The sequence below is a fragment of the Ovis aries genome, chromosome 1, assembly GCF_016772045.2.
Source record: "Ovis aries strain OAR_USU_Benz2616 breed Rambouillet chromosome 1, ARS-UI_Ramb_v3.0, whole genome shotgun sequence".
Taxonomy (NCBI): domain Eukaryota; kingdom Metazoa; phylum Chordata; class Mammalia; order Artiodactyla; family Bovidae; genus Ovis; species Ovis aries.
The window spans coordinates 91,205,501-91,219,165 of record NC_056054.1 but is presented as its reverse complement, the minus strand read 5'-3'; the positions used below and the strand labels follow the sequence as shown (position 1 = coordinate 91,219,165).

The window sequence follows — 13,665 nt, the reverse complement described above, 5'->3', positions numbered from 1 at the left end:
GGGGAAGGGCACCCAAAGGTCGGGATCCAGGCTGCGCTCGGCGCTCACTGGGAAAGGGTGATTGGCAGCTGCAATACGCGGTCCCTCTGGAGGAGGCGGGACTTCCGCAGAGAGCTTGATTGGGCCTCTAGGTGACGGCAACCGCGTGGAGGCGCAAGAAAGGCTGGAACTGGAGAGGGAGGGTTTCACGGACAGTTGGCTGCTGGGCTGGAAATCAAGCCGAGGACCTAGAGGTTGGGGAGAGCTCTGTGGGCGGGGTGAACCAGCCTGCGGGTCCCGGGATAGAATCGCAGAGCCTCGGGTGGGCTGCTCCCGGAAGCAAGAGGGTTGAAGTTGAGTATGCTAGGTCCTGGTTGCGGGCCTTCGGGAAGACAAGGCTGGGGCGAGATCGCGCCTGTTGTCCCTTCGCTGACTGACATTTCCTTTACCCAGGTCCCCACATCAGGGCTAGAAGGAGCCCGAGTTCCCTAGGGATCTGTGGAAACTGCCCCGTGACTGTTGGAGAAGATGCCGTACCTTGGCTCCGAGGACGTGGTGAAGGAGCTGAAGAAGGCTCTGTGTAATCCTCACATTCAGGCTGATAGGCTGCGCTATCGGAGTGTCATCCAGCGAGTGATTAGGTATCACCTAAGGCCCTAATTCCCCCATTGCCATCCCCAGCAGGCCTCTCTCCCCATGGCTGCGCAGAAAGAGTTAATGAATTTTCATACATGGCAGTTGTACGGTTTGGCCTTTCTGCTTCTCGGGAATGACATATAAGTCTCCCTTGTGGGGCATATTTTGCTTCTTTTACTCAGCTGGGTGATTTCAACCATATCTTGAACTTGTACTGCTGATCTATATCTAGTACAAACGTCCTTTTTTATCCTCAGACTCACACATCCTATTGCTTGCTTGGCATTTCTGCCTGGATATTTCTTCAAAGACATGCAAAATAGCACCTGCATTCTTCCCTCCACCTTCCCAGACCTGCTCTTCTGCTTGTATTGTGTTGATAAATGTCACCACCCAGCTGCCCAAATGTGGGAGTCAGTCTTGATGACACCTGATCTTCACTGCTCAAGTCAGGTGGTATGGATTTATGGTTCTAAATATCCGTCCTCTTTTTTAAAAATTGGCACTGCTGTTCTGCTTTCTTTATTAAAAAGAATTGCAGTGGTTTAAGAATAGGTCAGGGCTTCCCTGCTGACTCAGTGGTAAAGAATCTGCTGCCAATGCAGGAGACTCCAGTTTCATACCTGGGTCAGGAAGATCCCCTGGAGAAGGAAATGGCAACAGACTCCAGGATTCTTGCTTGGAAAATCCCAGGACAGAGGAGCCTGGCAGGCTACAGGCCATGGGGTTGCAAAAAGAGTCAGATATGTCTTAGCAACTAAACAACAACAAAGTATCAGGTCATCTTGAGTGACTAAAACAACAGCAGAGTATTAGGTCATCTTGCTCCCATTTCAGTTAGAATGATTTTCCAATATATGAATTTGACAATATATCTCTTGCCTGTAGCAGACTTTCTATCACAAACTTTAGCATGCACGGAAGTTTTTAAGAATGCTTTTTAAAATTTTAATGCTTTTTATGCTTTTTTCATGCTTCTTTAATGCTTTTTAAGAAAATGTAAAAATTTCATTCAATCCAGTAATTCTGATTTCAGTAGGTGGGATGGAACCCAGGAATCTGCATTTTGAACAGACATCCCCTCAAATTCCTATAGGAGATCACAGTTTACTGTGATCTACAGAATAAAGTCCAAATTTCTTACCATAACATCCAAGGAACACCCTGTTAACTACCTTCAGACTGTCAAAAGAATATACCATTCTTGCTCATGTCCACATGCCTTACGGTGTGTATCATTACCTATCTACTACACTTCCCTGGAGCTCCTGCTAATTTGACTCAAGTATTACTTCTTGGCAGTGTTAGATACCCACTGCACCTTATCTGTTATTTCTGTTGTGATGCTTATCAGTCATCCTGTAATTAGAGGTGTCCTTGTCTGCCCGCTCGGTAGATTTGAGTTCCTTCAGATCCGAGAACATGCCTTCCTCAGATTATGTCCTCAGAACATATCCCTGGAATGTAAAAGCTGAATGCCGTTGGAATGCATCAATACTAGGAATTCTGTAAGTGTTTGTTGAATGAACAGAAGAACGTTTACTGCAGGCCATGTTAAGTTTTGTGTGATATGATAGAAAAGGTAGACCTGGTTGCTTCCCTCTGAAAGGTCACAGTCTAGTTAGCTATCCAGGACATGTATAAGTAAAAGGCTTTCTGTAGGTTGGTGGTGGTGGGTTGGGGATTATATATTTTACTTTTCCCTGCTGTGTGTATTGGTTTCAGGCACATGACTCAAGGGGTGGACATGTCTGGTGTTTTCATGGAAATGGTGAAAGCTAGTGCCACTGTGGATATTGTTCAGAAGAAGTTAGTTTATCTCTACATGTGTACCTACGCTCCCCTGAAACCAGATCTGGCTCTCCTGGCCATCAATACACTGTGCAAAGACTGTTCGGACCCCAACCCGATGGTGCGAGGGCTGGCATTACGGAGCATGTGTAGCCTCAGGTGAGCTCTCTCTCCCCTTCCTGCATCTCAGTGGCTGAAGGGTTCATGTGGTCACAGGCAGATTTTTAATGAGGACAATTTATTTGAGTTCCTTAATACTGGGGAAAACACGGTTGTAACCTGAACTCAGGTTGTCAGCCATTACTTTGGTTTAAAAAACTATATAGATGGTTTTATTAAGGGATTTTTTTCTACCTTACTCTCAGTGAGATGGTTAAAGATTTCTAAATGTGCGTGTATTTTAACTTGCCCGTGTAGCATTATTCCACATGAAAAGTCAAGAGATGCATTTTAAGTTTGGCAGCAGCTTTCTTGAGTTTGTGGAGAAGAATCTGACCAATGCATATTCAAACATCTACTAAGCCCTCTGTTAAGTGAATAGGGGCTAAATTATGTCAACACTAGTACTTTAGGATCTGGCTGACTCCAGAATGTGTTGCTTAGGATGCCTGGTGTGCAGGAATATATCCAACAGCCAATTCTCAATGGTCTGCGGGATAAGGCTTCATATGTCAGGAGGGTAGCAGTCCTGTGCCAAGGATCTTCATCGTGTCAGTCTTATATCGAAATTATGATTCAAAATGGTGCTTGAAAGTCTGTTATGTCAAGAAATTTGTGTCAGTTTAACAAGCAAGTGACAAAACATATGTCGACTTGTAGCCATAATAATCTTTCAAAAATTGTTCTTGGATAATATGACTTTGTGAAACATTATGTCGTTTGATAGAAAATAATAATGTGGTTCTACTGGATATCCCTTTTTTAAAATTTCATTTTATTTCTTAAATTTATTTTTATGTGGAGGATAATTGCTTTACATGTTGTGTTGGTTTCTGCCGTAGAACAACGTGAATCATCCAGAAATATACATGTATCCTCTCCCTCTTGAACTTCCCTTCCACCGTAGGTGTCTCTTTTAAGTAGGATGCAAGGCTTGGTATTTTCTGAGCTTAAAGAAGTTCTTTCTTTGGGGTTCAGGTGAAATTCTTTGCATCAACTACTGAGGATAGTCTGGAAATGGCAATTTTTAGCCTTGTACATTGTTACTGCTTTTGTTACTTTTGTGTAATAGCAGAGAGGTTCAGTTTTGTCTGCCTGGAACTAGTATTCTGGCTCTATCCCCATGACTCTGAAGGTTCTGTTTATATGAGATCTTTGTTCTTTTGTAGATGGTGCCCTGGTAAATGAATTATATAGTTTGCTGCGCGACCAGGATCCAATTGTGGTTGTGAACTGCCTAAGGTCTCTAGAGGAAATTCTGAAACAGGAAGGAGGTGTAGTCATCAATAAGCCCATCGCCCACCATCTCTTAAATCGGTTTGGACACCTCTATTCTCTTTTTATCATGATCAGATCTGCATCTCTGCATCATAGTCGGATCTTGTTGATGTATTGAATGAAGGAGAGGTTCTTGAATAACTTTTGTAGAGCAGTAAAAAAAAAAAGTTAACTGTAACCATTAACTACCTCATGTTTCATTGTAAGTTTTGTGTGTCTTTTTTTTTTTTTTTTTTTGGTCTTAGTTTCTTTTGATAATATAGAGAGATGGCAGAAAGATCCTTCGGGGATAGGTTCTGTCCCTGCAGTCATTATGTCCCCCAAACTAAGCCATTCACACATACTATCTTACAATGTAGAGAGTCTGGGTCTAGGCTATAGCAATCATGTCTTTGGCCCTAGATGAGAATGCATTTGTACTGTGAACTCATCTTGTTATTTAAAGACTTTGTATAAACTTTAAGTAATATGTAAAAAGAATAATTCAATTATAGTACAACCTACTTTTAAGAATTCTCCCCTTATCGTGATGAGCAGATGACTAGTGACAGAGCAATCGCATGGAGGTGGTCCTAATTTTGTTGCTAACATAGCCCATTTGTTTTCTTTTTTGGATAGAATGTCAAAACTGGACCAGTGGGGCCAGGCTGAAGTCTTGAACTTTCTGCTCCGCTACCAACCCCGAAGTGAGGAGGAGCTGTTTGACATTCTCAATCTGTTGGACAGTTTTCTCAAGAGCAGCAGCCCAGGCGTGGTTATGGGAGCCACCAAACTCTTTCTGATCTTGGCCAAAAAATTCCCCCACGTGCAGACCGACGTGCTCATGCAAGTCAAGGGCCCTCTGCTGGCTGCCTGTTCTTCAGAGAGTCGAGAGCTCTGCTTTGCTGCCCTCTGTCATGTACGCCAGATCCTGCACAGCTTGCCAGGTCACTTCAGCAGCCACTACAAGAAGTTTTTCTGCTCCTATTCGGAGCCCCACTACATCAAGCTCCAGAAGGTGGAGGTGCTGTGTGAGCTGGTGAACGACGAGAATGTGCAGCAGGTGCTGGAGGAGCTTCGAGGGTACTGCACCGACGTGTCCGCCGACTTCGCGCAGGCTGCCATCCTCGCCATTGGTAGGTGTCTGCTGCTTTTCCTTCATGAGAGCCTACACCAAACAGCTAGAGAGCTGGGGAACCACGGAGAGCAAAAGGGAATGAGTCTTGCTTCAAGGGAAAGGATCTAGCTTCAAAACACTGGGTCAGTGACTGCAAATAAGTGGGGGAGGAAGGCTCTTTTGGCCAACACCGGCGTTGCCACGTCTTTTCTAGGATATAGACTACAGGTGATTCAAAGTATCACATGATTAATTAATTGATTTTTAAAAACATTTATTTATTTTGGGTTGCACTGGGTCTTAGTTGCTGCTCTGAGGCTTTCTCTAGTTGAGTAAGCGGGGACTACTCTTTGTTGTGTACACGGGCTTCTCATTGTGTGGCTTCTCTTGCTGTGGAGCATGGACTCTAGGTGCGCTGGCTTCCCTAGCTGTAGCTCTTGGGCTCTGGTGCGCTGGCTGGGTAGTTGAGGCTCCCGAGCTTAGCTGCCCCACAGCATATGGGATCTTCCTGGAACAGGGCTTGAACCCGTGTCCTCCTGCATTGGCAGGCAGATTCCCATCCACTGTCAGACCATCCGGGAAGTCCAACACAATTTATATTGCCTCTTGTTGTACCTTACTGAAAATGCTTTTCTGTATGTCATCTTCCTACAGTCTTGTGAGACAGTCAAGAAAAGTGGACAAGTGGTTATTAACTTCGTTTTCAAGATGAAGCAACTCGGGCACAAAAAGATTCTTAAATTGCCCAAAGTTTATATAGTTCCTGAACTGGGACTGAAACCCAACTTTCCTGACTCAAAGTCCTGTGTCAATTCAACAATCATTTATTGAGCTTCTACTCTGGGCTACTCTGTATTATGCTGAGTAGACCAACATGGAGTAAAACCTAAGGCCTACAGACCTTTTCACACTACCATGTCTGGAATTTAAAGAGCTAAAGTGAGCCACAACATGAAAGCAGCTGGAGAGCTCAGTTTTGGAGGACTTCAAGGGAAGGAGGAGGAGGAGGAACTCTCCTATGTAGAATAAAGTATGGCTATTTTTAGGGGCAGAAAAGAGGAAACAAAGAGGGGAGTAGAAACCCTGCCATCTGGAGGCTGCGGTCAAGTGTCCCCAGCAGGAGTACTCCTGTGCAGGTGTGCTGCAACAAACTGGCTGCCACATAAATACTCTGAAATTTTCAACCTTGTTCAATAGGGAATTCATTTTTACCTAAGTTCCCTTAAATTCTTATTTCATCAAGCAAGGTGTGATTCTTTTTTTTTTTTAGGTATTTCCGGTCCTCTTTGTTTTTGGTTGGTAGGAAATTGTTTTAGAATGAGGTGCTAATATTTGACTTAACACATTTTCTGCTTTCCTTCCTCTGTAGGTGGCATCGCCAGGACCTATACGGATCAGTGTATGCAGATTCTAACAGAGTTGCTGGGCCTTCGACAAGAGCACATTACCACGGGTAATAGCTACCATTCTAGGATTTTTTTGTGTGTTTCAGAGGAGGACCAATTTCCTGGCCTGTGATGGTTTCTCAGAACATGTTTGTTGTTGAATATGAGAGGTTTAAGTTTTTCTTTACGTCATCATTTGTTGCCATCGGAGGAGCATATAGACCTAACAGGGCAGGGAGTCTTCAGGTTGCCGTGAGTGTTCAAGGCTGTTGTTTAGCTAATGAAGGGTGCTAGGATGACCTTGCTTGTCATTTCCCCACCTTTGTCCCTCTTTTTGCTTCACAACAGCAACTGTAAGCAGTGGCTGCCAGACCTGGGACTAGAATGACACAAACAAGGTGCCAAGAATACAGACATTTAAAGAGGCGCTCACTACTATATAGAGCATGGGTAAACAACAAGGTCCTACTGTACAGCACAGGGATCTATCTGCAGTGTCCTGTGATGAGCCAGAACGGAGGCCTTCCCTGGCGGCCTAGTGTTTCAGAATCCACCTGCCCATGCAGGGCACACCGGTTCAGTCCCTGGCCTGAGAAGATCCCACATGCAGTGGGGCAGCTAAGCCGGTGCGCCACAACTACTGAAGCCCATGCGCCTAGAGCCTATGCCCTGCGACAAGAAAAGCCGCAGCAATGAGAAGCCCATGCTCAGCAACGCGAGGGTAGCCCCCACCTACCGCAACTAGAAAAAAGCCCCCACAGCGACGAAGACCCAGCACAGCTAAAAAAAAAGCCTTACGAGAAAAGAGTATATATATATATATATATATATATATATATACATGTAATGTATATAGAGAGTCACTCAGTCTCAGGTTCCTGCAGGTGCTACCTCTGTGTGTCCTCTTATGTTTTACAACCTGGCACCTTGCTGGCTTCACCGTAGCCCCAGCCCTAGTGTCTCCATTTATACTTCAGAGCATCATTCAACAGCAGCACTCCCCCACATTTGTATATGGCTTTCCAGTTTACCAAGTGCCTTTGCATACATTAATTCTTGTATCCTGATGGCAATCAGGGAAGAGCAACATTCATTTAAGAACTTGTTGCCCGTACCAGACCTTTCTCAGGTGATCACTGACCACCCCCTCCAACACCCATTTTGCAGACGCTCCTGCCGCCTGACTGTGTGACTTTTCTTAAGATTCCTTCCCACACGGAGGCTCTAACCCTGTGCTCTTGTGTCCTGAGCTTGCTGCAGTGGTGGTGCAGACTTTCCGAGACCTGGCATGGTTGTGTCCTCAGTGTACGGAAGCTGTGTGTCAGGCCCTGCCCGGCTGTGAGGAGAACATTCAAGACAGCGAGGTAGACTACGATTCTCCTTTACTTCCTGATAAAGGGGAAGTGCTTGGGACCTGCTCTGTGAAATGGAATCGAATTATTCTTTCTATGCAGTGTCTGAAGTGGGAATTCTTAGAATCAGTTGCCACCTCAGATTCTCTTTGGGGTGTAGGCAGGATATAAATTATGAAAACATTAGAATTTAACTATGGTTTCCTCACAAATATTTTGATAACCGTTATTCTCATGTAACGTATTCATTATTTTGAGTGAGAGATTTAGACCATAGGGTTTTCAGCTGGCATGAAAAGCAGAGTCATTTGTGGACTTTCTACGTGTGTTTACGCTTCATCCCAGATCTACTCAGCTATTCAGAAGTGGGAACCCCTGGACACATACAGTTTCAAGAAGCCTTGCAGGCGATTCTGATGTGCACTCTAGGTTAATCACCACTTTAATGGAGTCACTTAGGGAAATCTTCCAGTAACTTCCACTGAAGCATGAAACTCCAAATTGGGGCCAAAGCCCCAAAACTGAGGAATCTTTATTGCTTAAACAACATAGGCGTGAGAGTCATAAGTCTCCTTTTTTGTGTAGAATTTCGTTCCTGTTTGTTGTAGAGAGTTTAGTAGGGGGTAGATCAATAAATGCAAGCTGAAGCAAGTAAAATACACTTTTTCTGCTAACTCTAGGGGAAAAGCAAACCCTGCTGCTGTCTGCCGTCTGCTCTCGCCTGGGTTTTGGACAGCCAAATGTTAAGCATCTGTTCTTACTCCCTAATTCCCTAGGGGAAGCAGGCACTTATCTGGTTACTCGGTGTCCATGGGAAGAGAATCCCCAATGCTCCTTATGTGTTGGAAGACTTCATAGAGAATGTGAAGTCAGAGACGTTCCCTGCTGTCAAGATGGAGCTGCTCACAGCTGTGCTGCGCCTCTTCCTCTCTCGCCCAGCTGAGTGCCAGGACATGCTAGGCCGCTTGTTACACTACTGCATAGGTAGGCTCTTCAGAGGAAATGGTACTTGCTGTGGCCAGTTGTGTATACCTCCTGGTGGCTCAGATGATAAAGAACCTGCCTGCAATGCAGGAGACCCGGGATTGATCCCTGGGTTGGAAAGATCCCCCAGAGAAGGGAATGGCAACTCACTCAGTATTCTTGCCTGGAGAATTCCATGGACAGAGGAGCCTCGTTAACTACAGTCCATGTGATCACAAGGAGTCAGACACAACTGAACGACTAACACTTTCACGTCGGTCATAGAGGTTCTCACAGCTTTCATTGTTTGATGAGCTGTGTCTGGGACCCAAGGAGAAAATGTCAACATTTTCTAGGGTTTCCTCCCTCCTATTCTGGTGGGCACAGGGATAGAAAGAATGTTTTTATTTTTAATTAACTCAACCTGTTATCTTTCCTCAGAGGAAGAAAAGGACATGGCAGTACGAGACCGAGGTCTCTTCTATTACCGCCTCCTCTTAGCTGGCATCAGTGAAGCAAAGCAGATCCTGTGTAGCCCTGAATCTGACCCTTCCCTCAGACTTTTGGAGGATCAGGCAGAAAGACCTGTGAACAGCTGGGCCTTGGACTTCAACACTCTGGTGCCAGTATATGGCAAAGCCCGCTGGGCAACCATAGCTAAATGCCAGGGAGTAGAACATCATGGCCCAGAGCTTCCTAACACTGCAGCCTTTCCCACATCAGGTAAAAATCAACCTTATTTTCTATCTTGTCATGAAAAATCTTTATGGTAGAGAGTAAAGTACCCCAGCTAAACTTCAGATTGTTGCTTGAATTTTGTCTTTGTGAACAAGAAAATTTGCCATTGGTTATTTAAGCCATTTCTCCAAAGATAAAAATCACATTGTGTACTTTCAGAAATCTAGATTTTAAAATGTAGTTTCAGCAGACTGAGAGCGTCTCTTAAATAAGCTTTCTGACTCTTGTAGGATCCCTGATTCCCGAAGAGAACAAGGAGAGGGTTCAGGAACTCCCTGATTCTGGAGCCCTCATGCTCATCCCCAATCACCAGCTTACTGCTGAGTGTTTTGAGAAAACTTGGCTGAGCCTCAAAGTTGCTCATCAGCAGGTGTTCCCGTGGCAGGGAGCAGTCCATCCTGACACCCTGCAGATGGCGCTGCAAGTCGTGAACATCCAGACCATCGCGATGAGCCGGGCTGGGACTCAGCCATGGAAAGCCTACCTCAGTGCTCAGGACGACACTGGCTGTCTGTTCCTAACAGAACTGCTGCTGGAGCCTGCGAACTTGCAAATGCAGATCTCAGTGAAACAAAGCGAGGCGAGGACAGAGACACTGAAGAGTTTTATTTCTGTTTTAGAAACTGTGATCGGAACGATTGGAGACATAAAATCATAACATGGCTTCTTGTCTGTCCATAGTGAGGTGAATAGCTGTCAGAGTTCCTTAGTTTTCTTATTATCACTGCTTGTAAGTCCAGATAATATCAAATGCAAAGGAGAAGGGGAATCTGGGAGTGAAGATTCTTCCATTTTTGTCCAAAGAACATTGACATGTTCCTCTCATACATATTGGTGAATGACCCCACTTTTCCAAGTGATGTTGTAAAGGTTAATGTTGTTGGGGAGAGGGTGAGGGTAGAATTTGTATTCTTTTCTAATTAGTTTAAGGGATTATTTTACTAATTAAAGATGTCTGATGTGTCTGGAAACTGGCAGGGATATCAGTTTGTAAGGGTCATCTTTTCTTCCCTGGATTACTACAGTAAATTCCTTACTGTTATAATATTTTAATCATGCTTTTTAGGCTTTTTGGTCTCCAGAGTTCCTCCTCTGTGCCGTGTCTCAATGCTCACCAGAATACCCCGTGTTCTGGCAAAAGCAAAGCACTTGCAGTTCCCTGAATATACTCAGCTCTCTCTTATCTCTGTGCTTTTATTTCTTGCCTAGAATATTTCCTCACCCTCATATCTTTTTAAGTAACACTTAGTCTATCTTTCGGAGAAGGCAGTGGCACCCCACTCCAGTACTCTTGCCTGGAAAACCCCATGGGCAGAGGAGCCTGGTAGGCTGCAGTTCATGGGGTCGCTATGAGTCGGACACAGCTGAGCGACTTCCCTTTCACTTTTCACTTTCCTGCATTGGAGAAGGAAATGGTACCCCACTCCAGTGTTCTTGCCTGGAGAATCCCAGGGACGGGGGAGCCTGGTGGGCTGCCATCTATGGGGTCGCACAGAGTCGGACACAACTGAAGCGACGCAGCAGCAGCAGCAGCAGCAGCCTGTCTTTTGGTGTTCGGTTCAGGTATGAGCTCTTTCAGGATGTTTTCTGTGACCCTCGCTGCCTTCGTTAGGGGTTTCATTCAAGCTGTGAAAGCAGTCAGTGCATATGTCTCGCAGTACTATTGGGGTGGCGCTAAAGGACCCAGCTTAAGAGACGTAAGAGACGTGGGTTCGAACCCTGGTTTGGGAAGATCCCCTGGAAGAAGACCCATTCCAGTATTCTTGCCTGGAGAATCCCATGGACAGAGGAGCCTGGTAAACTACAGTCCATTGGGTCTCAAAGAGCTGGACTGAAGTGATTTAGCACAGCACAGCAGTACTATTCTAATTGTTTTCTTGTCACTCTTTCTCATGTTTAATTTTCTTCATAACTGACCACATTTTGTACATGGAGACAACTTATGGCCAAAACAGATGTAATAAACTGATGGTAAAGTAAAAATAACCAGAGAACCCAGCATAGGAAAAATAAGAATACCTGTTAAGACCAGCTGGGTTAGGGATGGGAAAGTATACAAATGTCCAGGCTGAAAGAGCCTACATAGTTGATACAGTTGAGGTTGTATTTAGCTTTGTAAGTGATTTGCATGCTAAGTAGCTTCAGTCATGTCTGACTCTGTGACCTCGTGAACTGTAGCCCACCAGGCTCCTCTGTCTGTGGGGATTCTCCAAGAATGAACATTGGAGTGGGTTGCCAAGCCCTTCTCCAGGGGATCTTCCTGACTCAGGGATCGAACCTGCATCTCTTGCGTCTCCTGCATTGGCAGGCGGGTTCTTTACCACTAGCGCCACCTGGAAGCAGCCAGAATAAAGAGAAATGATTGTGTAGTTGTCACCAGAGAGAAATAAATATTTCAATTCTAATTTCTAAAAGAAATTTACATGTAATTTTACACGGATGGCACTGAATGGTATGTAAAATACTTGTGTGGCAAGTTAGTAAAGTGTTTCACATGACTTTCTTGTGGTGTTCGTCAGTCTGAACAGAGAGCATAATTTTAATATGAAGCTTAGTGAGGGCATTCTTCAAGACCTAAGGATACTATGACCCAAATATCATCCAGCTTAACTAAAGGACCTCGTCTACCTGGATCCATAGATGGACTGCATATCCTTCAAATAATGCTTTGCCTATGATTTCTCTCAGCTAAGCTTTTAATAGGAATAGGAAACAGATAGTGCTGAATTTTCTGGCAAGGACCTGGATTTAGTCAGTTGTCTGTCTCTGCCAGACAGTTTTTAAGGACAGTGATTATCTTTCTTTCCTTCTGTCTACAGTGCCTATGAGATAATGGTTACTCAATAAATAGTACTGAATGAATGGCTGTAAGTTTTGAATAATTAGATTCTGATGGTATTTGTAGACTGGTGTTTGAAGTGTGTTTTGTTATATTGCGTCGACCATATAGAAGATAATAGATGGAATTCCATTTCGGCTAGGGTTTCTCAGAAGTGGTGCTACTGACATTTGGGGCTGTATAATTCTTTGCTGTAGGGGGTTTATCTGTGCACTGTAGGATAATCATCAGAATCTCTGATCTATACCATTAGATGCCCCCAAACCCCTGTTGTGGCAACTAAAAATATCTTCAGATGTTGCCAGGTTACCACGGAAGTAAAAAATCACCCACAGTTGAAAAAGACAGATCTGGATCCTGGATCCCCAGGGACTGAAAGGAGGAGGATCAGAACAGCTTCAGAATCACTTTCCATATTTTGACTTGTTCAGTTAAACTGAATGTTTAATTAGGTACTAAAACAAAGTCGAAGTGTTAAGTGCTGTCAGTTTTAAGTGTTGGAAGGGAACAGGATGTAAGTGGTAGAAATTGAGTAAATTGATTGACTTCTTAAAAAATTAAGGGTTATCGCTGAATTGCTGAACCAAAGAAAATTAGGTACAGCTCAGTAACTGAATGTTAACTACAGTGATCCTAACTATAGGAGCTTTTAGAATATTAAGCCCTACTTGGTTGCTTTCCTGTAAAGTGAGAAGCATAGCAGAATATGAAACTGTTGCTTTTGAAAACACCACCCTGTTGGCAGAATGCAAAGAGGAACTTAAAAGAAACTTTTAATAAAGGTGAAAGAGGAGAGTGAAGAAACTGGCTTAAAAGTGAACATTTAGAAAACTAAGATCATGGCATCTGGTCCCATCACTTCATGGCAAATAGATGGAGAAACAATGGAAATAGTGACAGACTTTATATTCTTGGGCTCCAAAATCACTGTAGACGGTGACTGCAGCCATGAAATTAGAATATGCTTGCCCATTGGGAGAAAAGCTATGACAACTTAGACACCATATTAAAAAGCAGACACCACTTTGTTAACAAAGGCCAGTATAGTCAAAATTATCATTTTTCCAGTAGTCACGTACAGATGTGAGAGTTGGACCATAAAGAAGGCCAGTACCAAAGGACTGGTGCTTTTGAACTGTGGTGTTGGAGAAGACTCTTGAGAGTCCCTTGGACAGCAAGGAGATCAAACCGGTCAATCCTAAAGGAAATCAATCCTGAATATTCATTGGAAGGACTGATGCTGAAGCTGAAGCTCCAATACTTTGGCCATCTTATGGGAAGAGCTGACTCATTGGAAAAGACCCTGATACTGGGAAAGATTGAAGTTGGGAGGAGAAGGGGATGACAGAGGATGAGATGGTTGGATGGCATCACTGACTCAGTGGACATGAGTTTGAGCAAGCTCTGGGAGTTGGTGATGGACAGGGAAGCCTGGTGAGCTGCAGTCCA

General features: G+C 44.3%; 1 protein-coding gene across 4 annotated transcripts; it reads left to right on the top strand.

Annotated features, from left to right (window-relative positions):
• Positions 1–108: 108 nt before the first annotated feature.
• Positions 109–12,281, top strand: AP4B1 (adaptor related protein complex 4 subunit beta 1). Of its 4 annotated transcripts, XM_060413060.1 has the most exons (11): positions 109–233; positions 433–620; positions 2,012–2,123; positions 2,341–2,565; positions 3,735–3,882; positions 4,462–4,958; positions 6,309–6,392; positions 7,585–7,688; positions 8,453–8,660; positions 9,081–9,362; positions 9,608–12,281. In XM_060413060.1, the coding sequence occupies exons 6-11, from the start codon at positions 4,463–4,465 to the stop codon at positions 10,033–10,035; spliced, it is 1,602 nt and encodes a 533-aa protein (XP_060269043.1). In that variant the 5' UTR covers positions 109–233; positions 433–620; positions 2,012–2,123; positions 2,341–2,565; positions 3,735–3,882; position 4,462; the 3' UTR covers positions 10,036–12,281. The 4 variants fall into 4 exon arrangements, with proteins under 4 accessions (XP_060269043.1, XP_060269035.1, XP_042108765.1 ...); XM_060413052.1 differs by lacking the exon at positions 2,012–2,123; XM_060413056.1 differs by lacking the exon at positions 2,012–2,123 and having other exon boundaries at positions 220–332.
• The last annotated feature ends 1,384 nt before the right edge of the window (positions 12,282–13,665 follow it).

What these genes read in the sequence shown, in the direction of transcription:
- AP4B1 (XM_042252831.1), top strand. Translation starts at nt 508, where the DNA reads ATGCCGTACCTTGGCTCCGAGGACGTGGTGAAGGAGCTGAAGAAGGCT. An exon ending in GTCATCCAGCGAGTGATTAG is followed by an intron (nt 621 to 4,461) that starts GTATCACCTAAG and finishes TTTTTTGGATAG; the next exon opens with AATGTCAAAACTGGACCAGT. An exon ending in CTTGTTACACTACTGCATAG is followed by an intron (nt 8,661 to 9,080) that starts GTAGGCTCTTCA and finishes ATCTTTCCTCAG; the next exon opens with AGGAAGAAAAGGACATGGCA.